Source organism: Sinocyclocheilus anshuiensis, unplaced genomic scaffold (genome assembly GCF_001515605.1).
Source record: "Sinocyclocheilus anshuiensis isolate Anshui unplaced genomic scaffold, SAMN03320099.WGS_v1.1 scaffold35, whole genome shotgun sequence".
Classification (NCBI taxonomy): Eukaryota; Metazoa; Chordata; class Actinopteri; order Cypriniformes; family Cyprinidae; genus Sinocyclocheilus; species Sinocyclocheilus anshuiensis.
The window spans coordinates 1,224,132-1,248,877 of NW_015552558.1; the positions used below are offsets into that span (position 1 = coordinate 1,224,132).

Genomic DNA, 24,746 nt, shown 5'->3' on the forward strand with positions numbered 1-24,746 from the left:
GCTCTACTTCTACAGCCAGAGAGGCTGTGCCAACAGGGCTCTTACCGAATGGAGAGGGGAAACGGCCCACCTGGAAAGGGCATAAATCAAGACCTACAAGAACCCAAACCAGATAAAACCAAATAATTATAAAACAGAAATGCAGAAAAAAATGAATTAAGAAAAAAGGAGGAGGATGCCAAGACAACAAATAAGGAGAAACACAGCAAACCAGGTAAAATACAAAATGCAAGTGTGAAAAATGTGAAAGAAAGAGGAGATGCAATTGTGAAGACACAATTGCAGGTGTTCTTTCTGAGATTATTAGAGCATCTGCAAAGTGAAGAGAGAGGGGAGACTATCCTATGGACAGATTTTGGGACTAAGTCTACCTGATTCAGTGCCTGGCTTGACCAGGTCATCGGACAGCATTCCCAGGAGATCATCATCTGAATGTAGAACCAGCTCGGCTAAGGGATCCTCCACATTGGCTAGAGATCAAGAAGACAAGCGTTTCTGAGCACGAGTATCCATACTAATCACCAAGTGCTCTTCATTTAATGTTACCAAGGGCTGGGCGGTAAGACATATACTGCACTGTGTCAACCGGACAACCTTCTTGATAATAGGGGTGCAACTTCTGTCACTTGGACACGGTTTGGATTTTAAAAAACACAATATCATGAACAAAATTATATACTGTGTCATGAGAAGCTCAAAACATTCTCAGTTTTGGAACAGAGCCATATTGTTAGTGTAATATAAAATTGCTCACGTTGCTGTATCCACCTTAAACATTAAGGGTGACATGTCCTTCCAAAAAATAAATTTTCAATGACATTTGCACCTCCTGATTCACGTCTTCAAAATGTTGTTATATCCTTAAAGTGGTATAAGATTTTAGTCATACCACCCACCCCTAATTTAACTGAACTATTCTTTATAATTTCATTAGCATTAATTGCATAAAGATGTATGCATAATACGATTCCCAAATCAAACACTTGTTTCAAGACTAAACCTGCATGAAAGGGTTAAACGCAGGAATCTGCAGAGCAGAAAAAGAAGCTTCACTCTATGGGGGATGAAAATCTTTAACCCTCTACCGCACGCATTATGATAGACCTATAGAAAAAAATATTTGAATATTTTTCTTTTCTAAGAATGCAGGCCTTCTAAACACTGCACTGTGACTGCCAGCTTCCTATCCTCCCAGAGAGCTCTGACAGGGAATTCAGAAAAGTGCTAGCAAATTGGGTTTTAAAAACATGTTAGGTTGGCTACGAGCAGAGGTCTGCTGGGCTGGGTGTAAATGAGGGTTGACAGAACTGAGGATAAGAAGAAATGGTGAAGAATGAGGCATCTGAACAAGCTCTTCAGCCTATAAGAGTATGCAAATCAGGGCTGAAGAAGACACAAAATGAGCACATGGGGGCAAAAAAAGTTCATTTGTATGGTTCATCTTCTTTAGTCCCTGTGGCAAAAGATGAACCGAGATGGTCTCTAATGCAAACCACTGGAGTTACAATGTAGGATTCTGCAGTGCTGTTGGGTTGTGTGATGCATTCAGTGTGTGCAGATGGGAAAGCGGGAGGAATGGTGATAATGTGCATTATATCTCCCTGCAGAATTCACTGCAGTCTAGAGCAGAAAAATCTGACCTGACTGGTCAGAGCAGAAAAAACAATTTCATCTCTAAACAAAGGCAAATCACATTGGGGGTAGGAACGTCTATTTTCTCTGGGCAGTACTGTGTGTATTTGGAAAATATGTGTGTAGGTACAGCTGAACATACGCAGTGGCCCTGCTTTAGATGAGACTGGAGTGGAAGTGGTACTCAGAAGCGGGTTAGATAAAGGGTCAAGGAAGCTGCTGCTCTGTGATTTACTGTCTGCATGACTGGCTTCTTCCTCCACAAGCCCTGTTTCCAGAGCTGGCTTGGTCTGCTTGCTTTTATCCAGAAGTTCTTTCCCAAAAAACGCCTCCTGTAACATAAACATGTACACAAGTTAATAATGCACAAGCACTCCAAGTACATACTAGATTTTCACATTCTCAAGAAAATATTAGTTGTTTTTGACTGAAAAAAACACAAAAAATGCCCTGGGTAGTTTCTAGTGCACTGTTATGCAGTTGCTACAATGTTCTGGGTACTTGCTAGGTGATTTCTAGAGGTAATCTGAATGGTTAATCCAAGTCTTTATGACATTTTGCTGTTTAGATATGGCTCAGGTTCATCCTTCAATGTAAATTAATCGCAATTCTTTTCTGCCCATTTTGTCACCCATCAGGTGAAAATCATAGTTTTTTTTTTTTTGCTGAAATTTTTATGCCCTAAATGTCAAAAGGTTGCCACAGAGCTACATGGTGAAGCACGTTTGTACCACTTCAGAATATCTAACAGTACCAAACTACCAATGTGATGACTCCCAGCTGTGTTAAAACATTAAAGGCCTAATGTGCTGCAATTTACATCATTGATTCAAGACATTCCTCTGGTGATGACCTTTACGTCTAATTTCAGGTTTGACAAACAGGAACGCCTGAAGTGACAGCTGCTACAGTTAACGCATCACTGCATCTCCACGCTGAGCATGATGGTCTTTTTAAGAGCACGTGTCAACCCTGCACATGCTCACAAAATCCCTGATCACTACATTTCATTCCTCAGTTCAAACACATTCACCTCTGATGTGAAGAAAGGTCCTGACAGGGATGCCTATGTTTACTGAGAGAACTAGTAATTAAGTAATTAGAAGTCACTTTTATATAAAGTGACTTATGTAGTACACTTATTACAGCTTTATTCCTCTGGAGTGGCTTGTGGTTCAAATAATGTTCCAGATTCAATACAAGTTACGCTCTATTGACAACATCTGTGGAGTGTTCTCTGTTTCCAAATAAAATAATTTAGACTCAGTTTGTAAAAACAAGCAAAATGGAAGTGTAAGGGGAAAGCCATTCCAGAGAGTTCAAATTGTACAGTTTGTTCAGGAACTTAAAATTAATTCATCTTTATAAATAGTGTTTTAGATATGTATATATATATATATATATATATATATACACAGTGGGTAGAAAAATTTAAGGGGGTCTGAATACTTTCCGTACCCACTGTATATATATATAAACTTTTTCAAATGGTGGCCCCTTTCAACAATAAAACAATAATTACCCTTTAACCCCCAAATATATGGCAAACAATCAACTACTATAAAACAATTATCTACAGTCCGAAGTAGTGTACAAATTATTATTAGCTTTAGGGACATTTCCTCTGAGGAGACAAGAGAGGCAGAGTATCCTCAAAAAAAAAAAAAAAGCCACAAAAATGCTCCAGAATTCAGTGGAGAAACACTTTTAAGGAATATTTGTGGGACTGACCTGCAGGTACGAGGGGAAGGCCTCCTCAAGTTTGTTTTTTTTCTTCCTGTATCTCTTCTTGACTTTCTCCAGAGGCTCACTGACGATGGGTGTCCCATCCATAGAAGTGTCTGGTTCATTCCAACCTGGTGAAAAGATAAACTTGATGCAACGACTAAGAGTATACCAAAATAAATATACATGAAAACCTGAGATGTCCAGACCATACCTTCTTCCTTTCCTGTGAAGTTCTCTGTAAGCGAGCTTGTGGAGTTTTTCCAACTGAGAGACCGCTTGCCTTTCCCCTGCCCTGCTTTGCTCCTCTGACGCACCATAAACCCACCAATACCTATAGAGGGAAGATGGGAAGCCAAAATCTAATTTAACTTAAAATAGTGTCAGTAAAAAAAAAATACTGCTGCTGGACCCCTAAACTAGATAATGAATGCAATCAGGAATTAATAACGTGGGACTCTGACAGTGACGTCTTGACATTCATCTCTATAATTCAGGATGACGTATTAGCTTTGGGCCAGGAGAGGGTGATTCATCTTGGCTACATTCCTGGAGCAACCATTTCAGGTAAGTCTATTTCTGGTTGCACCACATTGGCTGAATCTGACCCAACAACCCCCACTCCACCACGGTCCACCGCATGGACACAGAGTGAGGAAAGACACTTGGGTTGGTTTATGTACTGTAAGTAGTGTAAACATTTAAATGGGAAGAACAGGGTTCAGAACAAAATTTAATAAAATACTAGACTAAACAAACAAAAAAAAGAGCTCTTGAACACTGCTTCTCTAATCTCACATTTTTTTTTCATTTGTATGTATTCATCTCTATCCAAAAAATGAACTATATTTGTTTTAGAACACTAACCCTGAGCAACAGTAACAGTGACGCTTGTCTTAACCAACACCACTAAATAGTAAGTTTGTCTATCAAAGAAAGACAGAGGAAACAGACGCTAACACTGAACTCAGATGCAACTAAAGGGGTGATGTGACGAAAAAGCTGTGCAAATACACATACGTCTATACTGTATCCATTTTTTTAAAGAAATGGAAGGTAGTGCTTAAAAAGGACATTACTTTAAAGAGATTACTTCTTTAGTCAGAAAAAAGCTCAGAGAGAACATTCTTTCCGGAGTTCTCCCCGGCAAGAAGCTTTAAAGAGCAAAGCACTGTGGGATGCTATTTAAGGTCCAGAATTTGCAGCCGCACTATTTCACAGTCCAGTGGAGCTGTCCTTTCTGATAAGTGCATCTTTCTCTCTCTCGCTCTCTCACCCGGTCTGTATGGCTTCCTCTTCCTCTTCTTGTTGCTGTCGCTGCCGTCGGCCCCTGTCAGGTGGTCATCACAGTGCTCATGCTCGGGGCTGGAGTCAGATTTCCCATCACAGTCCATCGGGTCGCCCTCTGCAATGCGGCCAAACAATATAGAGCACTCTAGATGCTGACAGAATATTTTCTAAACCTCACAAAGATACATAGACAAAGCACAACTTGCAGGACTCACTAGACTGTCTGGTTCAGTTGATGACATTAATAACCACAGAACACACACATACAATAAAAACAACACACACATTTGCATTCAATGCCATCTGACTTGTATGAAGATCACAAAAACAAAGAAAGATGGAAAGACTGGTGCACTAAAATAACAGCAGAGTATTGTTTAGAGAAATGCTTGGCACATTCCACAAATAGGATACAAAACTAAATTTGAAAAGCCATATTTTAATTCAGTTTGAACAAAAGATGAAACAAGACATTTAATCTTCAACAAAATTTTCTATTTCTTTAATATGATGTTCAGAATTTTTAAGCCCTGGATATGTTTTAATTTAAAACATTGTTTGTGATTTTCTAGCAGTAAAAATGTGTACAAAAAAAACAAATTTACACACACACACACACACACACAAAATAAAATAAAATAAATATCTCCAGCATTTTTGCAGCACAATGTGTTCTTCTTAATGGGGTGTAATTCAATTGAATCAACAGTATAATCATGCATTTAATTCTTAAGAATTCAACTCTTAAAGCTAACCCAGAAGCTGGAGTTATTCAAGGCCTTTAGTTTAAAATGATAAATTGCTATTTTATATATGATGTCTGGCAGTGAGGGGGTTAAACTTGTGGCCCCATTCCTCCCCATTACCCCGCTTGCTCTCTCAGACTGGTGCTACGATGGAGGGGTTGGCCATTAATTCAGTTAGAGCCGCCCAGCCTCTGATCACTGAAATGCCAAGGCAGGTATAATTTGCTGACTGCTGTTTTCAAAGACTCTCTTCTCTCTCCAAGTCAAGTTCATTACATGGCTCACCTTCCTGCCGATTTCTCTCTCTCTCTCCAATCACTCCACTCTGTTTTCTACATTTTCAAAAAATCTTTTATTTTTTAAATCTACTTTCTAGATTATTCTCTCTTTCTCGGTTATGCTCAGCTGTGATGGCCGTCATCACTAATTCACAACCATCACCAAAGTGGCACACAATAACGTCATAGCCAGAGACTTAAAAAAATTACATTTGTTCAATTCAGGGTTATTAACATTAGCTAAAAATAAAATGATTAAACAAATAAATAAAATAATAAAAATTACTAAAATAAAAAACAAAAAACTATAAATTAAAATGATATATATAAAATATGTGTTTAAGCTACACTAAAACTTAAATACATATGTAGACATATATACATAAAAAAATAACAAAACCACTAAAACTTTAAATAAAACTAAAATGAAAACAGAAAATATAAAAATAAAATCTAATTCAAAATATTAACAAAAACAATAACAGTATATCAATGACACTAAAAGAACAATGGTTTGATTCAAGAATGATGCCTGAAAACAAAATCTAATGGTCTAGCCGTAGTGATTGATTAACTTTTTTTTTTTTTTTTTTTTTTGTGATGTGTGCAATGTTTTAATGTTAAAACACTTTCTTAGCCCATTTTAATGTGTAGAGACAATAATTTGAGCTTCTTTGGGCATCCTGACCAACCCAGCACATTAGCACTCATTCGACCAATGGTGAGAGTTTGGGGAAGGGCTAACATAAAAAAGTCAATTTTAGGCACAAACACATTCTTTACCTCTACTGTTGTCCATGTCTCCATCCCTGAAGAGCTCAGACTGGGGATCAGGGGTTGTCTGCAACACAGCCACACTGTTTTGATTGATGATCTTCAGCTTAAGTTTGGGTTTGGGTCGTCTGCGGCGGGCGGCCTGGACACATAAACTCTGGAGCTGACACAAGCCTGACTCAGTCAGACGCACACCATCCTGAGTGTAGGTCCGCTGGAATTCTGGCACAGAACAGAACACAGCAATGATGACTGTCGCTCTGACACTTCAGCAATTTAAGTAACATAACTGTTACACAGCTAAGTTAAATAAATTAAAAAAGCATTAATACCATTTTCCTTGACTTTCGTAAGAATCTGTGCCACTACAGGAGGCTCGGTGATGTCCATGACCTTTGCCACTGTGCCACCTGTAACAACACAAAAGCAAGACGGAAGCTTGACTTATTTCAGGTTAACACTGCATATTCACAGTCATTTGTTTAGTTATTTATTGATAAGAGGACAGTCTGGAGCCATTAAAGGCAGATTACATTAACTGCTGCTTAATTCACATGAACAGGTTGCAGCTTGATTTAAAATTCAGCCCATCTGCTTTTTTTAATGAACCACATTTTCCTGGAACAAAGTTTCATTGACCAAAACACTCTAGTGTCCATCTGTTACAGAAAAAACTGGACATCAACATGCACATCATACAGGAATCAACAAGAGACAATTCCTGAAGCACATTCACCTGAAGTTGCGATTAGGGCATTTTTGTTCAGCCACGCAGCAAAAATCTGATTTTTTGGCATATCCAAATCAAATCTGTTTAGTTCTTTGTAGTTTGAACAAACAGATCGAGGCATGAAATCAATTTACAAACTCAATCCAAACTACAAACACATACTGATTAAATGTGATTTTTGAAAATGTGTGTTCGTGTCTTACCAGGTGTGGACATGGTATGTGTTCTACATAGAGAGCAGTCAAAGCCCTCATCTGCTGCACTCTCCACCTCTTCATCAAAGTTCAGCCCCTGACATGAGGCATGAACCCACCTGCAGACCAAACGTCATGATTAGACCACATTCACAACCAGTCACAAAGCAAGCAAATATCACATGCTCAACGTGATGAATATTTTCCCCTAACAACACCTGCGTTTATTCATGTACTAATCTACTGCTGAGCCATTTCCCAGGATACATTTTTATTCTGCCGTTATGGCATTTGGCATGATGTAGTGCCACCCACCTGTCACACTGCCGGCACTGTAGGATGAGCTCTTCCTGTCTGTAGCTACGCGCACACACAGGACAAACCGTGAGACTCGCACACGGACCACATTGCGTGTAGTTATTCTGCCACTCACAGCGCAGGCCAGGCGACGTGGCTCCACACTGAGTACACAATACACACCTGATGGAGAACAAAACATTTACACACCGATATAACATACATGAGTGTGCAAATACACATTATCCCAGACACACACACTTTTAATCATAAATGTCTAAATCTATAATTTTACACTTATTTTGTGGCCTTTCTGTGAATGGACATGCCTCTTGTTTGCACAGGCTTAGCACTGACTGCACTGCCTTAAAAATAAATATTTAAATGGCTCCAATCCATGTAAAGCTCCGACTGAATGTGTCACAATGCAATACAAAACAGCTCTGTTTGAATGAGGATTACATGTGATATTACAGCAAATATGTAGGAAATCCCTTTCGATCTTGTTTGAAAACAGCTGCTAAAGATCAAGAGAGTGTTAGATGGGTAGAGAGAGAGAACAAAAAGAGATATGAAGCTAACAAAGAGATAGTGCTAAAGCACTGAGAGCGATAGTGAGATTTAAATGAAAGAAATTGACATGGCATCTGTAAAGAAAATGTTATATAATAAAGGTTATATTTCAACTCAAAATCAAGAGAAAGAACTAAAAGCTGTATTTTGCATAAAGAAACTGAGGGGATGATTAGGATCAAGATTTTGCATAAAGATGTTATGAAATACTTTTTTAGGACAATTAAGTACATTTTCCTCTCAAATAAGTCAACACGACTAAAGCACTATATTACAAGTGTTCTTACAAGCTTTCTATGAGAAAGAGTTCAAAATTCAGCTCGTTATTTATGGAAAATGTTCCCCTTCACCGTAGCTCTCAAATATGGAGCTAAAACAGTCTTAAAATTAATATATTTACTAAATATGATTCGCAAATGCAAAAGCTACTTTGCATTCATAAAAATGGAATATATTTGCAAACAGCAATTTACAGACTCATAACAATTTCTATTGCAAAATAAGATGCACAAATGCAAAACAACTGTTAGATCTGCATTTGAAAATCATCATGTGTTTGTGGATCGTTATGGATTTTCGTCTGCCAGCCATCATTTACATATTAGTGTTATTCATTCATTCATTCAATGTTCTTGAATCAAAGACTTGTGAATCATATTTTGTAAATAATAATTTTCAAGCTATTGTAGCTCCATACACAAATCTCACTCTCCAACCTGCATATTCAAACTGACAGGTCACATTCATTTAATACATGCAAGAAAAACAATGTGTTAATTTATGAGATTAACACAAGCTTGCAAATAATCTTGATGGTTTAAAAAAAATGACAAAGATGAAGACAGAACTATGAAAGTACAAACTCGGCTACGGTCCAAAGCTGCATCTAATTTTAGTGAAGACTTCTGTTTGTGTGTGTGTGTGTGTGTGTATACATACCACTTGCACTTCCAGCTGCCTTTGGGTACATTCTGCAGTGGTGGGTTCAGACAGTATGTGTGGTAGCTAATGTCACAGTCATCACAGAGCAGCAAGCGCCCGGGGTCACTGGCCTGCCCACATGCCTCACACACTGTGCACTCCAGACGTGTATATACATACCACTTGCACTTCCAGCTGCCTTTGGGTACATTCTGCAGTGGTGGGTTCAGACAGTATGTGTGGTAGCTAATGTCACAGTCATCACAGAGCAGCAAGCGCCCGGGGTCACTGGCCTGCCCACATGCCTCACACACTGTGCACTCCAGACAGCGCCAGCCTTTACTCAACACCACTTTTGTGATCTAAAACAGACACACACATACACACACACACACACACACACACACACACACACACACACACACACACACACACACACACACACACACACACACACACACACACACACACACACACACACACACACACACACACACACACACACACACACACACACACACACACACACTTGAGGTCAAAGCACTAGTTTAAAGGGTGATGGAGGGTTATATATTTAACAGGCTATAATCTGGATGCATATAAGAAACACAAAGAACACAGCCGTAAGATGTCTCTGGAGTCAGAGATATTTGTCAGAAGGATTTACTGGCATTTATAGATCAATGTATGTGGGCGGTGATAAATCAATCCAACCACATCATCCTGTACAAACAAATGTGTCCAGTCCACCTGCTGTTCACTAGCACCTCTGGGTTTGTACTCCACTGGGGAAAGGGGCCATTTGATGCATATTAATGAAGGAAAATTTCCAGAAATGCTTGACATGACAATCTGATAACCCTATTTGAACATGCAGAGTGTCAGTTTGAACAATAGTTCAAATAAAAATAAAAATTGCCATAATTTACTCTGCCACATCATTCCAACCGATATGACTTTTTAGTGCCTCATGAAGCAAAACAGAGTTGCTCACGCTATGTTTTTTTTTAATATACATAGTGACTAAGGGCTGTCAAACTCCAAAAGAGCACCATGAAAGTAGTCCTTAACTCATCAGGTAAATTCAAATCCAAATTATAGGGTTAGTTCATCCACAAAATGAAAGATCCGAGAGATTTCTGTGCCTCCATTAAAAGTCCACATAACCAAAACTCAAAGCTTCAAAATAATCCATATCAATCGAGCAGTTTAATTCAAGTCTTCTGAAGAGACACAATTACTTTATACGATGAACACATTTATTTAGGCTTTTTATGCACATTGATCAATGCACTTACATAGAGCACATCAAAACAGAAGTTCAACTGTACTTGCTTGGCATGAGAATGATGAGGTTTGTACGATTGAGCTGGCACTGACCATTTTTTAGGTGCTCTATGTAAGTGCATTGGCAAATGTTTGACAAAAGCCTACATTAAAACTCTTTATCATATAAAGCAATTGTGTCTGTTCAGAAAACTTTAGGTTACTACCGTAACCCCGGTTTCTCTGACAACATGAAGTGAAGTAGGGTAAACGTACCTATTGAGCTCACATACCCATTAAGCACACTTCCATATTTGAGCTCAGATTATGAAAAGAAAAAATAATGTATTATCATACTTGATGTCTTAACCAATTGATGTGTTTGTTACTGCATACCTCCTGTAATGTTAAGTCAATCAGATCATTACTCACTGAGATATGGCTGTCCATGTGTTCACACTGTCTGGAAGCCATTTTGAAAGTAGTCTGAAAACTTTCACCAAAGGAGTAGCTCCTTAAATGTGCATTTTTTTTTTTTTTTGTAGATATTTAAGCCTTTATTTTGGGTAAGTTTCACTACTTATTGTAAAATTAAGAGATTAATGTTTAGATTTTTGCATATTATAACATGGAACTTGGATGTGGGAAATAATTACATTAGATCCAAAAGATAGTTTTAGCAACATAGCGCAGATGCTACAGAACACAGTTAGCTGACTAGCTGCTCTTTAAGCTCTTCCACACTGAACGTCTCTGTAAATACTTCATAAACAGACTTTAAATATTAACTGATGGTTGTAACTTTAAGTAAAGTTAATCGATTTTCTATGAAATCAGTCAACTCAAATCTGCAGACTGGTTCTGACCTTTGGCAATTAGCATCAACTTCTCCAGACTGTAAATCGGTGAAAAATCAGAGCAAAACTCATGCAGTGTATTCCAGCCTTAAGAGACTATAGATAAGTTGACATCCATTTAATAAGAGGATTCATAATGAGGCTAGTTTCTGTGTTCATCCCCGTGAATGAAATGATTTATTGGTTTGTTTTATTTGATTTTTGAATGTGTTACTTAGCTGAATGTTACATTTGACATTTGACATGTAAATAAGTATGTGTGTTAAATAAATAATGTATACTAGTGTTGTGTGTTCCACGATTATTGTTAGGTGTTCATGAGATGGATTGCCTGAGGAAAGAAACTGTTCCTGTGTCTGGTCGTTCTGGTGCTCAGTGCTCTGTAGCGTCGACCAGATGGCAACAGTTCAAAGAGGGAGTGTGCTGGATGTGAGGGGTCCACAGTGATTTTGCTAGCCCTTTTGCTCACTCTGGATGAGTACAGTTCTTGGAGAGAAGGGAGGGTTGTGCCAGTGATTCGCTCAGCAGTCCGGACTATCCTCTGTAGTCTTCTGAGGTCAGATTTGGATATCTGGATATCTCACTATGGGAATGCCCCAGGCATGACCGATTGCGGAAGCACCAATCTAACCACGTCTGCCAACCATGGCAGACCAATCGCTGCAGTGATCAGGGAGTCCCGCCTCCCTGTATATAAACCGCAGCTACCTGCTGTCTCATCATTCTCCGCATATCTCTCAGTGCGGGACAGGCAATGAGGGCAATATTGTGAGATACCTCACTTCATGTTATCAGAGAACCGGGGTTACGGTAGTAACCTAAAGGTCTCTTTCTAACATTCGTTCGGTATCTCACTATGGGATATAGACAACTCCCATGTTACCGATATGCTGACGAAGCAGACTAAAAATGACTACGATCTGAATTATACCTCTCTGTCCCGGTACGAGTGGTTAAATGCAGATCAGTACAGTCTGAAAAAAATAAAGTGACACTAAAGTGGAATGGAATCCCTCAAGTGATTAAGGGATAACATCTCCACACGCTCCAAGGACCGAATGGGCAAATTAAGGTTCAGTTACATATAGTCTTTAGAACCTCACAAAGGTGTGTGGAGAAGACCAGCTAGCCGCAGCACAGATTTCCTGAATAGAAATGCCCTTAAATAGCGTCCAGGGCATAGCTATCCCTCTAGTTGTGTGAGCCCGTAACTCTCTTGGGGGCTCCATATCCGCATTATTATAACATAACACGATCGCCTCCAAAACCCAGTGCAAGAGACATTGACGGGAGACAGGCTTTCCCTTGAAAGAGTCTGCCCAAGAAACAAAAAGCTGATTGCTTTTGAAAAGTGCCCTGGTTCTTTGCACATATACTTGTAGAGTCCGCATCGGACATAAACAGTGTAGCTGCTCCTCCTCAGAACATGAGAAAGGTGGCGGATGGAAAGCCATCAGATCCACTGCCTAACCAGACCCAGTGTGATCGAATACTTTAGGCATAAATGCCGGATTAGTCCTAAAAGTTACCTTTTGACCACCCGGAGCAAACATCATACATGAGGAGTGGACTGATAAAGCGTGCAGTTCACTCACCCTCTTTGCTGTAGTAAGACTGAGTAACAGAGCAGTCTTTAAAGAAAGCAGCTTTAAAGAAGATGCTCTCAATGGGCTCGAACGGGGCTTCAGGACCACGGACAAATCCCAGGGCGGGACTAGTGGTTTTGATATTAGGTGTAACCGTCGCGCTCCTCTCATAAATCGGCAAACGAGAGGATGCTGGCCTATAGTACCCGAGTCAAGTCCTATACGACATGCCGAGATAACGGCCAAATAAACCTTAACCATGGAAAAAGCTCTGCCTTTGTCCAGGAGGTCTTGCAAGAAACATAGCACATCCGAAATTGAACACAAATAAAGGACGACGGTTCTTTCTGCGCACCATGCTTCAAACACTCCCTATTTGAGACTGTATAAAGAGCATGCTGAAGCATGTGGCCCTCACGTTCTGAATCGTCTCAATGACCTTAGGAGGTAAACCAGCTGCATTTAAATTCAGCCTCTCACGGGCCAGGCCCAAAGAGACAGCTTCTGCGGGGAGGGGTGGAATATCTCCCCCCGCACTTGGGAGAGAAGATCCCTGTGTGCTGGTAATGGCCATGGCTGGTCGCAGAGCAGCTGTGCAATCTCCGCTGCCCACAGTCTCCCCGGCCAGTATGGTGCTATTAGAATCATCATATGACCGTGCTCACTTACCCTCCATAATGTCGGCTCGATTAGGCTTAACTGGGGGAACGCATACAGTAGCGCGTCTGGCCATTCATGGGCTAGAGCATCCACACCCAACGGTGCATCGTCGCCCGCTAGAGAGAAGAACAGGAGACACTGCGCATTTTCGCGTGATGCGAAGAGATCTACGGCAGCTCGACCGAATCTCTGCCATATCATCTGAACCACCTGGGGATGAAGTCTCCACTCCCCGTACAGCGGGTTCCCTCTGGACAGCAAATCTGCTCCCCTGTTCATTATTCCTGGATCATGCGTCGCACGCAACGAGGTCCGTGCTGCCCCACATTATCAGCTTCTTCGCTAACATGTGAAGTTTGCGAGAGCGTAAGCCTCCTTGCCGATTTATATAGGCTACCACCATTGTATTGTCCATTCTGACCAATACATGATGATTTTTGTGAAATTGCACAAAATGTCTCGGAGCCAGAAATACTGTCAGTAGCTCTAGAAAATGTATGTGCTCTTCCCTCAGTGCTGGAGACCAAACTCCTCTCACTGTTCTGCCTTCGAACACAGCTCCCCAGCCTGTGAGGACCGCGTCTGTCATCACAACTTTCCTTGAAACGACCGGACACAGAGGGTATCCTGTTCTGAGAAATGATGGAGCTCTCCAGTAGCGGAGAGCGTTCATGCATTCTGGTGAGATGTGCACTTTGTGGCTGAGGCAGCTCTTGGAGCGGATGCCCTGTGACGCCGCCCAGTTTTGAAATTCCCTCATTCGCAGTAGTCCCAGGGGGACCACTGCTAGTGTTGAGGCCATCAACCCCAGTAACCGGAGGTATAATCTGAGAGAGACTGTTTTCCCTCTTTGAAAAAGGGAGATGCAGCGGCAAAATGCCTCGATGCGTTCCTCTGACAGAAATGCTCAAAACTCCACTGAATTCAATCTGAGACCCAGGTAGACTATTTCCTGTGAAGGGGTCAGACAGCTCTTTGTCTGGTTTATCTTGAAACCTAGTCTCTCCAGATGAGTCACCAGTGTATTTGTATCGACCACTGCTTGGTGTGGAGACGGTGCACACACGAGCAGGTCGTCTAGATAAGACAAGACTCTGACTCCCATATTCCTTAACGGAGTCAGAGCCCCTCTACACATTTGGTAAACATTCCCGGAGCTAGGGAGAGGCCAAAGGGAATTTTCGCATACTCGTATGCTGTATTTTGATATGTGAATCTCAGATTTTTCTTGTGGTGCAGGAAAGATATCTATGTGAAAATATGTGTCCTGGAGATCTACTGAGGTGAACCAGTCTCCCTGACGAATATTTTGACAATGTTTTGAGTGAAAGCATTTTGAACTTATTTTCTGAGGTGTTTGTTGAGGGCTCGTAAATCCAGAATGGGACGGAGACCTCCCCCTCTCTTGGGAATCACAAAATAACGGCAGTAAAAGCCCTGTTGCCTTTCTTCCATTGGAATTATTCTTATCACTCCTTTTATCAGTAAGGAGGATATTTCTTCCTCCAGAACACAAGCTGACTCCCCCTGGGAGACATTACCACGCCATTGAACACCGGAGGTTTTACAGCAAACTGGAGTCTGTAGCCCCTGTTTATAGTGGCTAAAACTTAGGGATGAACTGCGCATGCGCGCCAGTTCGTTACCTGGGCAGCGAGAGGGCCTTTCCCATCTTCGCTCACTAGCGGTGTTGCGGCACCCTCTAGTGGCGAAGAGAGGGAAATTTGTTCCAGTAAAGGAGTTATATTCATCTTTGTTTGGACAAAATTTTTGTGATTCATTTATTTTTTCATCCCACTCTGCACCCTTAGCCCTTGGCCTGGATGCGACAGAGAACCTTTTAATTGTGTTGGGATGTTTGTTAACTCTTGGTTCTCCTCCCTCGGAACAAACCCCAATGGGTAGAGGGGGAGACACTATTTCGGGGGGCACCTGGGGAACATGGGCCACACGTCTGCATACATTTGACACCGAACGGTCTGCAGGAACGATTCTTGTAGTCGAATCCCTTCTCCTTTTCCCCGTGGGAGGGAGAAGTGGAACGTTCTGAAGGGATGAGACAGAGAAACTCTGAGTGCTGTCTCCAATCCCTTCCTGAAACTAAACCAATGTCTCAGGTAGCCCGCCGCTTCTTGTTACCCTGGGGGTTGGCTGAAAGATGCTTCGCTGCTGCGACTGCATACGACGGTTTTTGTTTCACAAACCCGGGTTTTGTCAGCGCGACTGCACTTCCTGATTGTTGCGGCGGGGTGGGGTGGGAAGGCTGATAATCAGACTGACCTACTTTCCCCGAGGGTCTGAAACTTGGCCGGCTCGGATGATAAGGCCGAGCCACCGGCTTTCTGGGGAGACAAACCTTGAATGCCTCCCCTTCCCTCTTCCGTTGATCGCATTGTTGCCGCATCGCTGTAACAGTCGCTTCAAACTTAGCTTTTGGATCGATGGGGGCATCCAAAAACTCCACTTTCTCTTTCTCCGAGAGTCCGGACAAGCTCAGCCACAGCGATCTCTCTCCCACAACCGCGATGCCCATGCTGGGTCCGCAACTTTGCACGGCTCCACGAGATGTACGCAGGTTTAAATCTGCGATGACACATATCTCCTCCCAGAGTGCAGGGTTGGGAGATCCGGAGTCCAGTTGATGACCCATTTCCTCAAAAAGCTCGGCTTGATAGGCCATGAGGAGAGACGTCGCGTTCAAATCGCGAACCGTCAGCACGGAGGATTTGTAAATCTTCTGGAAAACAGAGGGCGGCCGGTATAAATTGTCTTGCTGGTGGGAGACGTGACGGGAGCCTTTTCCCATCGTAGAGGTCTCTATAAGGGTTGTGACGGTGAGGAAATTTTCCCACCGGTTAATCGACATGTGACAACACCGGTAATACCGGTATCACCGTGGGGGCGGGGCGTTCCCTCTTTTCCTTGCTTTCCTTCGCTTTTAAATAGCTCGTAAAAGCGCCGTGCGCATTTTACTTTCACTTTGAAATAGCGGCAATTCGGCGTAAAGCAATTGTTAGTTTTTAGTTCATTTGATTTTCCCTCTTTTCCTCGCTTTCCTTCGCTTTTAAATAGCTTAAAAGCACCGTGCGCATTTTACTTTCACTTTGAAATAGCGGCAATTCGGCGTAAAGCAATTGTTAGTTTTTAGTTCATTTGATTTTCCCTCTTTTCCTCGCTTTCCTTCGCTTTTAAATAGCTTAAAAGCGCCGTGCGCATTTTACTTTCACTTTGAAATAGCGGCAATTCGGCGTAAAGCAGCGGCAATTCGTTTTTAGTACGTTTGAATTTTCCCTCTTTTCCTCGCTTTCCGTCGCTTTTAAATAGTTTAAAGGGCCGTACGCGTTTTACTTTCACTTTTGAATTAGCGGCAGTTAGGCGTCAATTGCTTGAATGCAACAACAAAATACGTCAAACTCACTTTAGCGTATATATAAAACATAGAACTTTTATTAACAAAACAAATAAAAATACATCATGCTATAGAGCAGGCTATGCATAATATAAAATAATAAATAACTTACATAAAGTTTAAATAGGTATACAAAACTGGAAATAGGCTAAGTAAACATGTATAATATATAACCAACGCGATCGTCTTGTCTGTCTCACCCCTCTCTTCTTGTCAGTCAGCTCGACTCACTCTTCTCACTGGAGAAATGAAATCTGATCTGTGATGCGACTGGGAGAATGGCATCCTCGTTGTCATCATCCTCGTCTTCGAGGATGGTCGACAGTACCTCGTCATCATCGTCTTCCTCTCCCGGTAAAGGATCTTCAAACAGCGGGGGAAGAACTGGTGACACATTATCCATCATATCTCCCCACGAGCTTGAGGTCTGTGGACACTCCATGGGTTCTTCTCTGGGTTGAGCAGAGAGGCATGGGTCCAACTTTGCTGTGGCTGCCACTCGGAGTTCCTTTCTCGGGTTTTAGTCGAGAAAGTCGGTTACACTTTACTTGAAGGGGTGTGCATAAGACTGACATGACACCTTCATAATCATGACATGACACATGTCATGAATATGAAGGTTTTTTATGCATGTTTATGACAACTGTCATTAAGTGTCATTCGCTCAGTTATGTAATTTTTAATGCAAAGATGACATTGTTTGAGATGTCTTTGTTATGGGCTATGGTTAGGGGTAAGGGTAGGGGTAGGGTTAGGTTAGGGTTAGGTCAAATAATGTCATATTTGCATTAAAAATGACATAACTGAGCGAATGACACTTAATGACAGTTGTCATAAACATGCATAAAACCTCCTTCATATTCATGACATGTGTCATGTCATGATTATGAAGGTGTCATGTCAGTCTTATGCACACCCCTTCAAGTAAAGTGTTACCAGAAAATCACACAGTGAGGGCAGCCCTCAGGGTTGGATAGTGCTGCCTGAGTGTGTTTAGCGCCCAGGCAGGAGATGCAGAGACCGTGAGAATCCTTGGCCGAAATCCACGCTCCACAAGCGCAAGGATGATGAGGACGGCCGTTCCCTCTGTGGCTCTCTGGCTCTTTCGAGGTGGCCATGACAGCAACTGCACTCTCTTCATACGGTAAGTCCACCACAATGTGAAAACTTGTACGGAGCTGTGCTGAGAGTAGTGAGCTCTCTCTTTTTTTTTTTTTGAGAACTTAAGAGCTGAAAAACTCACCTTAACGCGTTAGTAACCCAACTAAGTGCGGTCACTCAACGAAACTTTAAGGAAAAAATTGCATTCGGGGCGTTACCTTGCGTCTTCATCAGTAAACGGTTGAGCAATAATTCCAAAAGTCTGCTGAGGACAGGTTCCGAAAACCTTCCACGGGGAAGAGCACAAGAATGACGAGACAGCAGGTAGCTGCAGTTTAAATACAGGGAGGCGGGACTCCCTGATCGCTGCAGCGATTGGTCTGCCATGGTTGGCAGACGTGGTGTCATTGGTGCTTCCGCAATCGGTCACGCCTGGGGCGTTCCCATAGTGAGATACTGAACGAACTATTTAAACCGCTAAATTCATATGGATTGCTTTTACAATGCCTTTACAAATTTGTTGAATCTCAAAGTGTTGGTTGCGTGGATTTTGAAATAGAGGGACCGAAATCTCTCAGGTTTCATTTCATCTTCATTTCTGTTTCGAAGATTAACAAAAGTCTTTTGGGATTGGAAAGACACGAGGGTAAATAAATGATTACATAATTTTTGCATGACCTAACCCTTTAAGTCGTTACTTAATTACTACAGCCCTAAATCTCATTCACACTTGCATACATTCCAACATGGTACATTACTATGTGTTGCACCAGGTTTGACAACGAAAAATGATTAGTCATGAAACACTTTAAGAACCAATGACATTTAGGGTGCATTCACACCTGGCCCGTTGTTTCGGAACCTGCCACGTTTCCCCCCTTAGCTCGGTTCGTTTGGGCACATGTGAACACGGCAATCGCGCTCGGATCCGTGCCAAAACAATCGGTCCGAGATCGCCTGAACGAGGTGGTCTCGGCTCGATTGAAAACAAACTCTGGAGCAGTTCGGTTGTAGTGAGAAAGCAATCCGATCTAACGGACCAACGAACCAGGTTATATCACAATGTATTATGGGTAATTACCTAAGTTCTGTGAAAAGCTTTGTTGTTTTGCTAATACTTCAAAATGAACCTGTGAATGTATGTGGGTGAGCACGTCTTTGCCATTCAAAATAAAAAAGCGAACTTTTTCATTTTATAATTGCGTCTTATTGCTCTTCTTCCTAGTAGGTGCATTTTAAAAATGTTTTCCCAATGAATCCTGGACTCCTGCTCAAAATGATAAATTAATATAAAGGACAGTTACAAAAAAAAAAAAAAAAAAAAAAAGCTGTTGTCGTTCCATTCTGACGGATGACAGCCGTGACAGCTAAATGGAATCCTGGAAAATAAACTGTGGAACTTTGACCAATGAGACAACAGTTTACTCGCGTGTGACTTGTATTAACAAATTTGGTCCGTTTAGAAACTTTGCCGTGTGAAAGCGAACTGCACCAAGAATAAAAAGCAACATTGTAATAATTTTAATCCCTGTTTCAGAACAAAGCAATCGATCTACAGGTGTGAAAACACCCTTAATAATATAATTCCAGTAATAATATAAGATATAAGATCATTCCAGTCTGTTCACCAAACAAAGCAATTTTATGGCTTTAGAAGATTACAAAAATATAGCACACTATTTGTATGACTACTTTTATAGCTTTTGGAGCTTGACAGTATAAATCCTCACCCACTTTCATTGTACGGAAAAAGTAGCATTTTATCTATTGTATTAAATGGAAAAATTGATTTAGAACAACATGAGGGCGAATTAATAGCAGAATTTTCATCAATTATCTTAATAAATAAATGTCCTTGTTCTGTTATCTGGGATAAGAGCAATTATCTTCAGCAGCTGTGATTGTTAATAGTCAGCTGCTTGCACAGACCAATGGATGATTGAATGAGAAGCAGACAGCTCTTTCACAGGTGCTGGGCTTAGACATCAGAATGCATGACACCTGGTGATGACGTTGTGCACATTTATGAAATAGATATTTCCAAGCTCTACATTCTGATGGGACAAACCATGTTTGAATCTGTTGTAAAATAGCTGATAGATGTACACCTGTGAATATCTATTAGCGGAATTCTATATTAATGTAATAAGCTGCAACAAAACAAGGAAGAACTGTATGTTGCTTGGCAACCTTAAACAGCCTGCAGATAAGCTAATGAACTACATTATGGATTCCCAACAAGGGGTATACATGTTCCCTCAGGTGGCACTTAAGCAGATTCCAGGGGGTAAAAAAAAAGAAGAAAAGAAAAAGAAGAAAAATAAATTGCGATTTTAAAAATATAATCATTTAATTGCATTGCTTTTTTGGTAGGAAAACCTTAACACGTTTAATTGTTTTTTTTTTTAAGGAAATTAAGTATAATATAAGTTTTAAGGAACACATTGTGGTTTGGTTTTGATGAAGGGATATTTGAACTCGAGTTTGCAGGGACAACACGACAAAAAAATGCCAGGATAAACAAAACTATATTACTGTGTTTATTATTAATAATACATTTATAGAACACTAGTGTTTTTATCATAATGTTGGTGCTGCCATTTTAGACCCTTCATAAGCCACTCTCCACGACCAACAATCACGTTAATGCACCGCCACTTGAGGTTTATTACTTTAATTGTTCTTAATCAGGCCCACACTCAATCTGTGTGTGTAGAACTCCACATTAATCTCAGCAGATTTCAGAACCTGCACTGGGACTGTGGGGAAAAAAAAATCAGTAGAATCCCATCTGGGCCTCCTGTATTAAGTGAAGGTTAGGAAGTTTCTCTACTTGGCATATCTCAAAGCGCTGAGAGATACCAAAAGCACCCTGATGTATTCTTCTGTCACTGCTGTCTTTACATGATAAAGATCTCTGCTTTAGTCTATCAACATAAGACACAGCCTTTATAGTGTGCTTCATAATCCTCTTAACATTTTACTCATTTCCCTCGGGCTGCTTTCATCCAGGTCCTCTCACACACTGACCTGTCACATTTATCTCACACACCATTAACGTTCACTCCAGATAAAAGCAGCTCATAATTCACACCATTACATCTCATGAACGGTGCTGGCGAACAGGGTCAGCTGTGATTGATTGGGGGGGTACTTACCTTAATGTTGACGCAGAAGGGGTGGTAGCACTGGCCGCACTGGGAGCAGGCTAACAATCTGCCCTCAGCACCCTGACCAAAGCTTCCACACACCACACACATGTCCTGAAGACACAAGAGAGAGCAGACATCCACCCGTGAAGTTAATTCTCATACCCATGCTAATATAAAGTTAATCTAAGTCTCACATTTTTAAGAGCAGGATCATGTGTCCGATGAAGTGTTTTCACTTTTGACTTTGAACTCATATACTTACTTGTTTAAGTGTGAAAGAGTCAGAGGTGGAGAACAGGACTACAGTGTTGTGCATGGAGTTCTCCTCCTCTTCTTTAACCACATATGGAGAATCCATTAAGCTCACCTGTAACAGAGCACGACATCGGTTTACATTTGCTCAGATCACATCCAGCTGTTACTATCATATTACTATACTGTTTGTCTAATGACATCATAGTTGTTTCTGGAAATTTTTCAATGTAATCATTCAACTGAAAATGTTAGATGTTAGAGTTAGTTTTTAACCATTGCATACAATGGGCCCAGCTTGTCTTAAAGGGAAAATTCTGCCATCAATTACTTAATTATCATCAATTACAAAACCATAATACTTTTGTTCATCTTCAAAATATAAAAAACAAAAAAGCAAAACCTGAGAGATTACTTTTCACACAAACAATGACAAACGTACATAGAGCACTTCAAATATGGCAAATGAAAGTTAAAACATACTTGCTTGAAATCTAATTGCTTCTTGTAGGAGCTCATACATGCTTGCATAACAAGCAAGAACAAACATCACTAGTTCTCATGCATCAAGTAAGTACAGTTAAGCTGCAATTGTATTACTTTTACAATGTCTTTAACAACAATTTGAAGCTTTAAAGATTTGGTGAAAATGGACAGACATCTCTCAGGTTTAAACAGAAATATCTTTGTGTTTTGAAGATGAATAAAAGTGTTATGGGTTTGGAACAACAGGAGGGATTGATGACAATTTTAATTTCTGGGTGAACTATCCCTTTAAGCTCACAATGCACCGTAAAAATAGGCTTTGCTTGCAGTGTTGGTTCTGCAATGCAGGGTCATGTTTCTTACATGTACAATGTGAATGTTGTATTTATATAATATTATTATTCATTATGTGTTAATATCATCTAGATGAAAAAATGCAGAATGTATTCAACTTATAGATTAGGGGAAAAGTAACGCTGCTTTGTTTAGCTGGTGTAATGGGCTTTATAGGTATGGATAGTTTAAATTTAACGCTTGTCTTAGTGAAAATTCACACTCAGTGCGACCAGCCTTTACATGACAATTTACTGTGGCATTGGACTGTAATGAGACTGGCTGACAAAGTTAAGACAACATCTTCATTGTGTGTGTAGACTACAGGATGCCTGCTGAGTACAAAATTGCCTATTTTATCATATTGGCAGCCAAGAACATGCTGCCTCAATCTCCCCCATCACAAGTCGTTTGTGTTGGGGGAAATGTCAGCATTTGCTATTTTGAAAAGGCCATTTGGGCCGGGAACTGCTGCTGAAGCTCTGCGGAGCGTGAGTGCAGTTCTCAGGCTTTATTGTGAACATTAAGCACATCTGAGCACTGTTTTATTTATGCTTGTAGAGGTGGGGGCTTCATACCCCAGGGGTCACCACAGGGCTGCTCTCCGTCTTTAGCCTGGAGCGTCCCCTGCCACCTCTCCCAGACAGGTTAGCTCCCCTGGGTCGCCGCCTTCCAGGAAATCCAGATCCACGACCCTAGCAGACAGAGATAGAGAGAGAAAGGATATTATTTCATTTCTCTTATGGCACACTTTGGGAAAATTGAGTGTCAATGTATAGTACTAATGGGCAAATACTCATAGCCAACAGGGCGATACAGACGATATATCAACTATTGTTTTGTTGGTGATATAAAATAAACCAACATTAAAATATCACAATGACTTTAATGTGCTTCATATCTGACCATTAAGTTTCCTACAGACCGTGACAGTAGGCCAGTTTTGTGTCTGCTCACTGTATTATAATGGAATCGCTGATTTAAACCTCACTAAAAATGTTAAAAGAGTTGGTCAGTTTGATTTAATTGTACAAATTAGCTTTTTTGTTGTTGTTGTTGTTGTTTTTGTATCATCACTCAGAAATGTTCACTGAAGAAAAAAAAAAAATTGTTCAATTATTTAAGTCATCTGTGGATTATTTTCAACTAGAGTTTTACTCCCTAAATCGACATAATAAAATTAACAGCATACAAAAAAAAAAAAAAAAACAGTTACTCTTTAACATTAAATAACTTTTTGCCTTTTTATTACATTTTACAAATAACAAAAAAGAAAAGAAAAAGTTTTCATTCATTGCACTAAAATTTGCTATTTCGCCCAGCTCACATAGAAATCCACACATATTATTCTCTAATAGCAAATGGTACTATTGCTTGACTGATTTCATTGAATTCACTGTTTAGGAGAAATAATTACCTGAATCCACCAATAACCTAGCCTGACATGGTGGAACACTTTCTGGAAGGCACCAAACCCGTTGCATCTGTGTTTGTGATATAAACTCATCCATCCATCCCAAGACCTGACCCTCTGAGGTTCAGCCCAACTCCCTGAACACTACACTGACTTACAGATCACATTTCAGGCCAGGCTTCTGCCAACTCGCCCTGCTTCTGAAGGTGTCACATTGCGTTTGCATCGAGGCTGAAGCTCTGGCCCAATTCCCCACTTCCTCCCAGGTAATTACCTCACTGTAGCCAAGCAGCACTACTCAGACAGGAGACGTCAACTTCATTTAGAGAGATTGCCTAAGGAAGCCTGGCGCACTCTGTCGCCTTTACAGTCTGAGTCTAATTTGTGCAGAAATGAATTATGGAGAGGGAAAAAATAGACGAGGGTTAAGGAAGGCACTCCTCTAAATCTGCTTGAGTGCAGCCACAGAGAAGAACAGCAATTCTGATGAGATACTGCTGCAATGGGAAGGATGCAATTCTGGTGTCTCATGCACATGCATTTGTAGATATGTGCAGGGTTTGTTATATGAACATGCTATCATATGACATATTCATTAGATTAATATACAATGTGAACATGGAAATGTACAATGGATAACAACATAAAACAGTAAATCAAAGCATTAACCTTTGTAATGTGATGCATTTCAGAGTTAAACTGATTATTATTAACTATTCGTTAATGAGGGATGAGGCTTGTATTTGTTTACCAGGACTTCAGTGAATTATGAGGGGACTGGTTACTGGATAAACCTGGTCGCATGGCCTTGTTTATGTCAGCATATGATTATGACAATATGAAAACTTTTTTTTTTAGAGTAACAGGCACTGATGAATCATGACCGGAGACATTTATAGTTGCACATTATTACAACCCTCTTTCAATGCATCCCTGATTCCAAATATCAGTAACCTTTTTTAACATGTAATATGGATCAGATAAGAGCCTTTGGGGTTGTGTGTTGCGTCTCATTGTTTTTTTAGAATCTCACACCATGAGCATTATGTTTTTAAGACAGCATGTTAGGC

The 24,746-nt window shown here is 40.7% G+C and overlaps 1 protein-coding gene across 7 annotated transcripts in view; it reads right to left on the reverse strand.

Moving 5' to 3' along the window:
* The window catches only part of LOC107664649 (histone-lysine N-methyltransferase 2C-like), a 62,559-nt gene that overhangs the window by 28,616 nt on the left and 9,197 nt on the right, over window positions 1-24,746 (reverse strand). For 2 of the 7 annotated variants that reach the window (XM_016455274.1, XM_016455270.1), the window contains exons 3-15: window positions 22,841-22,957; window positions 21,454-21,558; window positions 21,198-21,302; window positions 9,341-9,522; window positions 7,685-7,849; window positions 7,379-7,488; window positions 6,778-6,855; window positions 6,455-6,667; window positions 4,634-4,762; window positions 3,572-3,691; window positions 3,364-3,488; window positions 1,775-1,964; window positions 372-470 (exon numbers count right to left, since the gene is read on the reverse strand). In XM_016455274.1, coding sequence (XP_016310760.1) covers window positions 372-470; window positions 1,775-1,964; window positions 3,364-3,488; window positions 3,572-3,691; window positions 4,634-4,762; window positions 6,455-6,667; window positions 6,778-6,855; window positions 7,379-7,488; window positions 7,685-7,849; window positions 9,341-9,522; window positions 21,198-21,302; window positions 21,454-21,558; window positions 22,841-22,957 — 1,738 coding nt within the window. Of the gene's footprint in view, window positions 1-45; window positions 94-371; window positions 471-1,774; window positions 1,965-3,363; window positions 3,489-3,571; window positions 3,692-4,633; window positions 4,763-6,454; window positions 6,668-6,777; window positions 6,856-7,378; window positions 7,489-7,684; window positions 7,850-9,178; window positions 9,304-9,340; window positions 9,523-21,197; window positions 21,303-21,453; window positions 21,559-22,840; window positions 22,958-24,746 lie in introns of all 7 variants that reach the window. The other 5 variants (XM_016455267.1, XM_016455268.1, XM_016455269.1 and 2 more) reach the window with 5 other exon arrangements.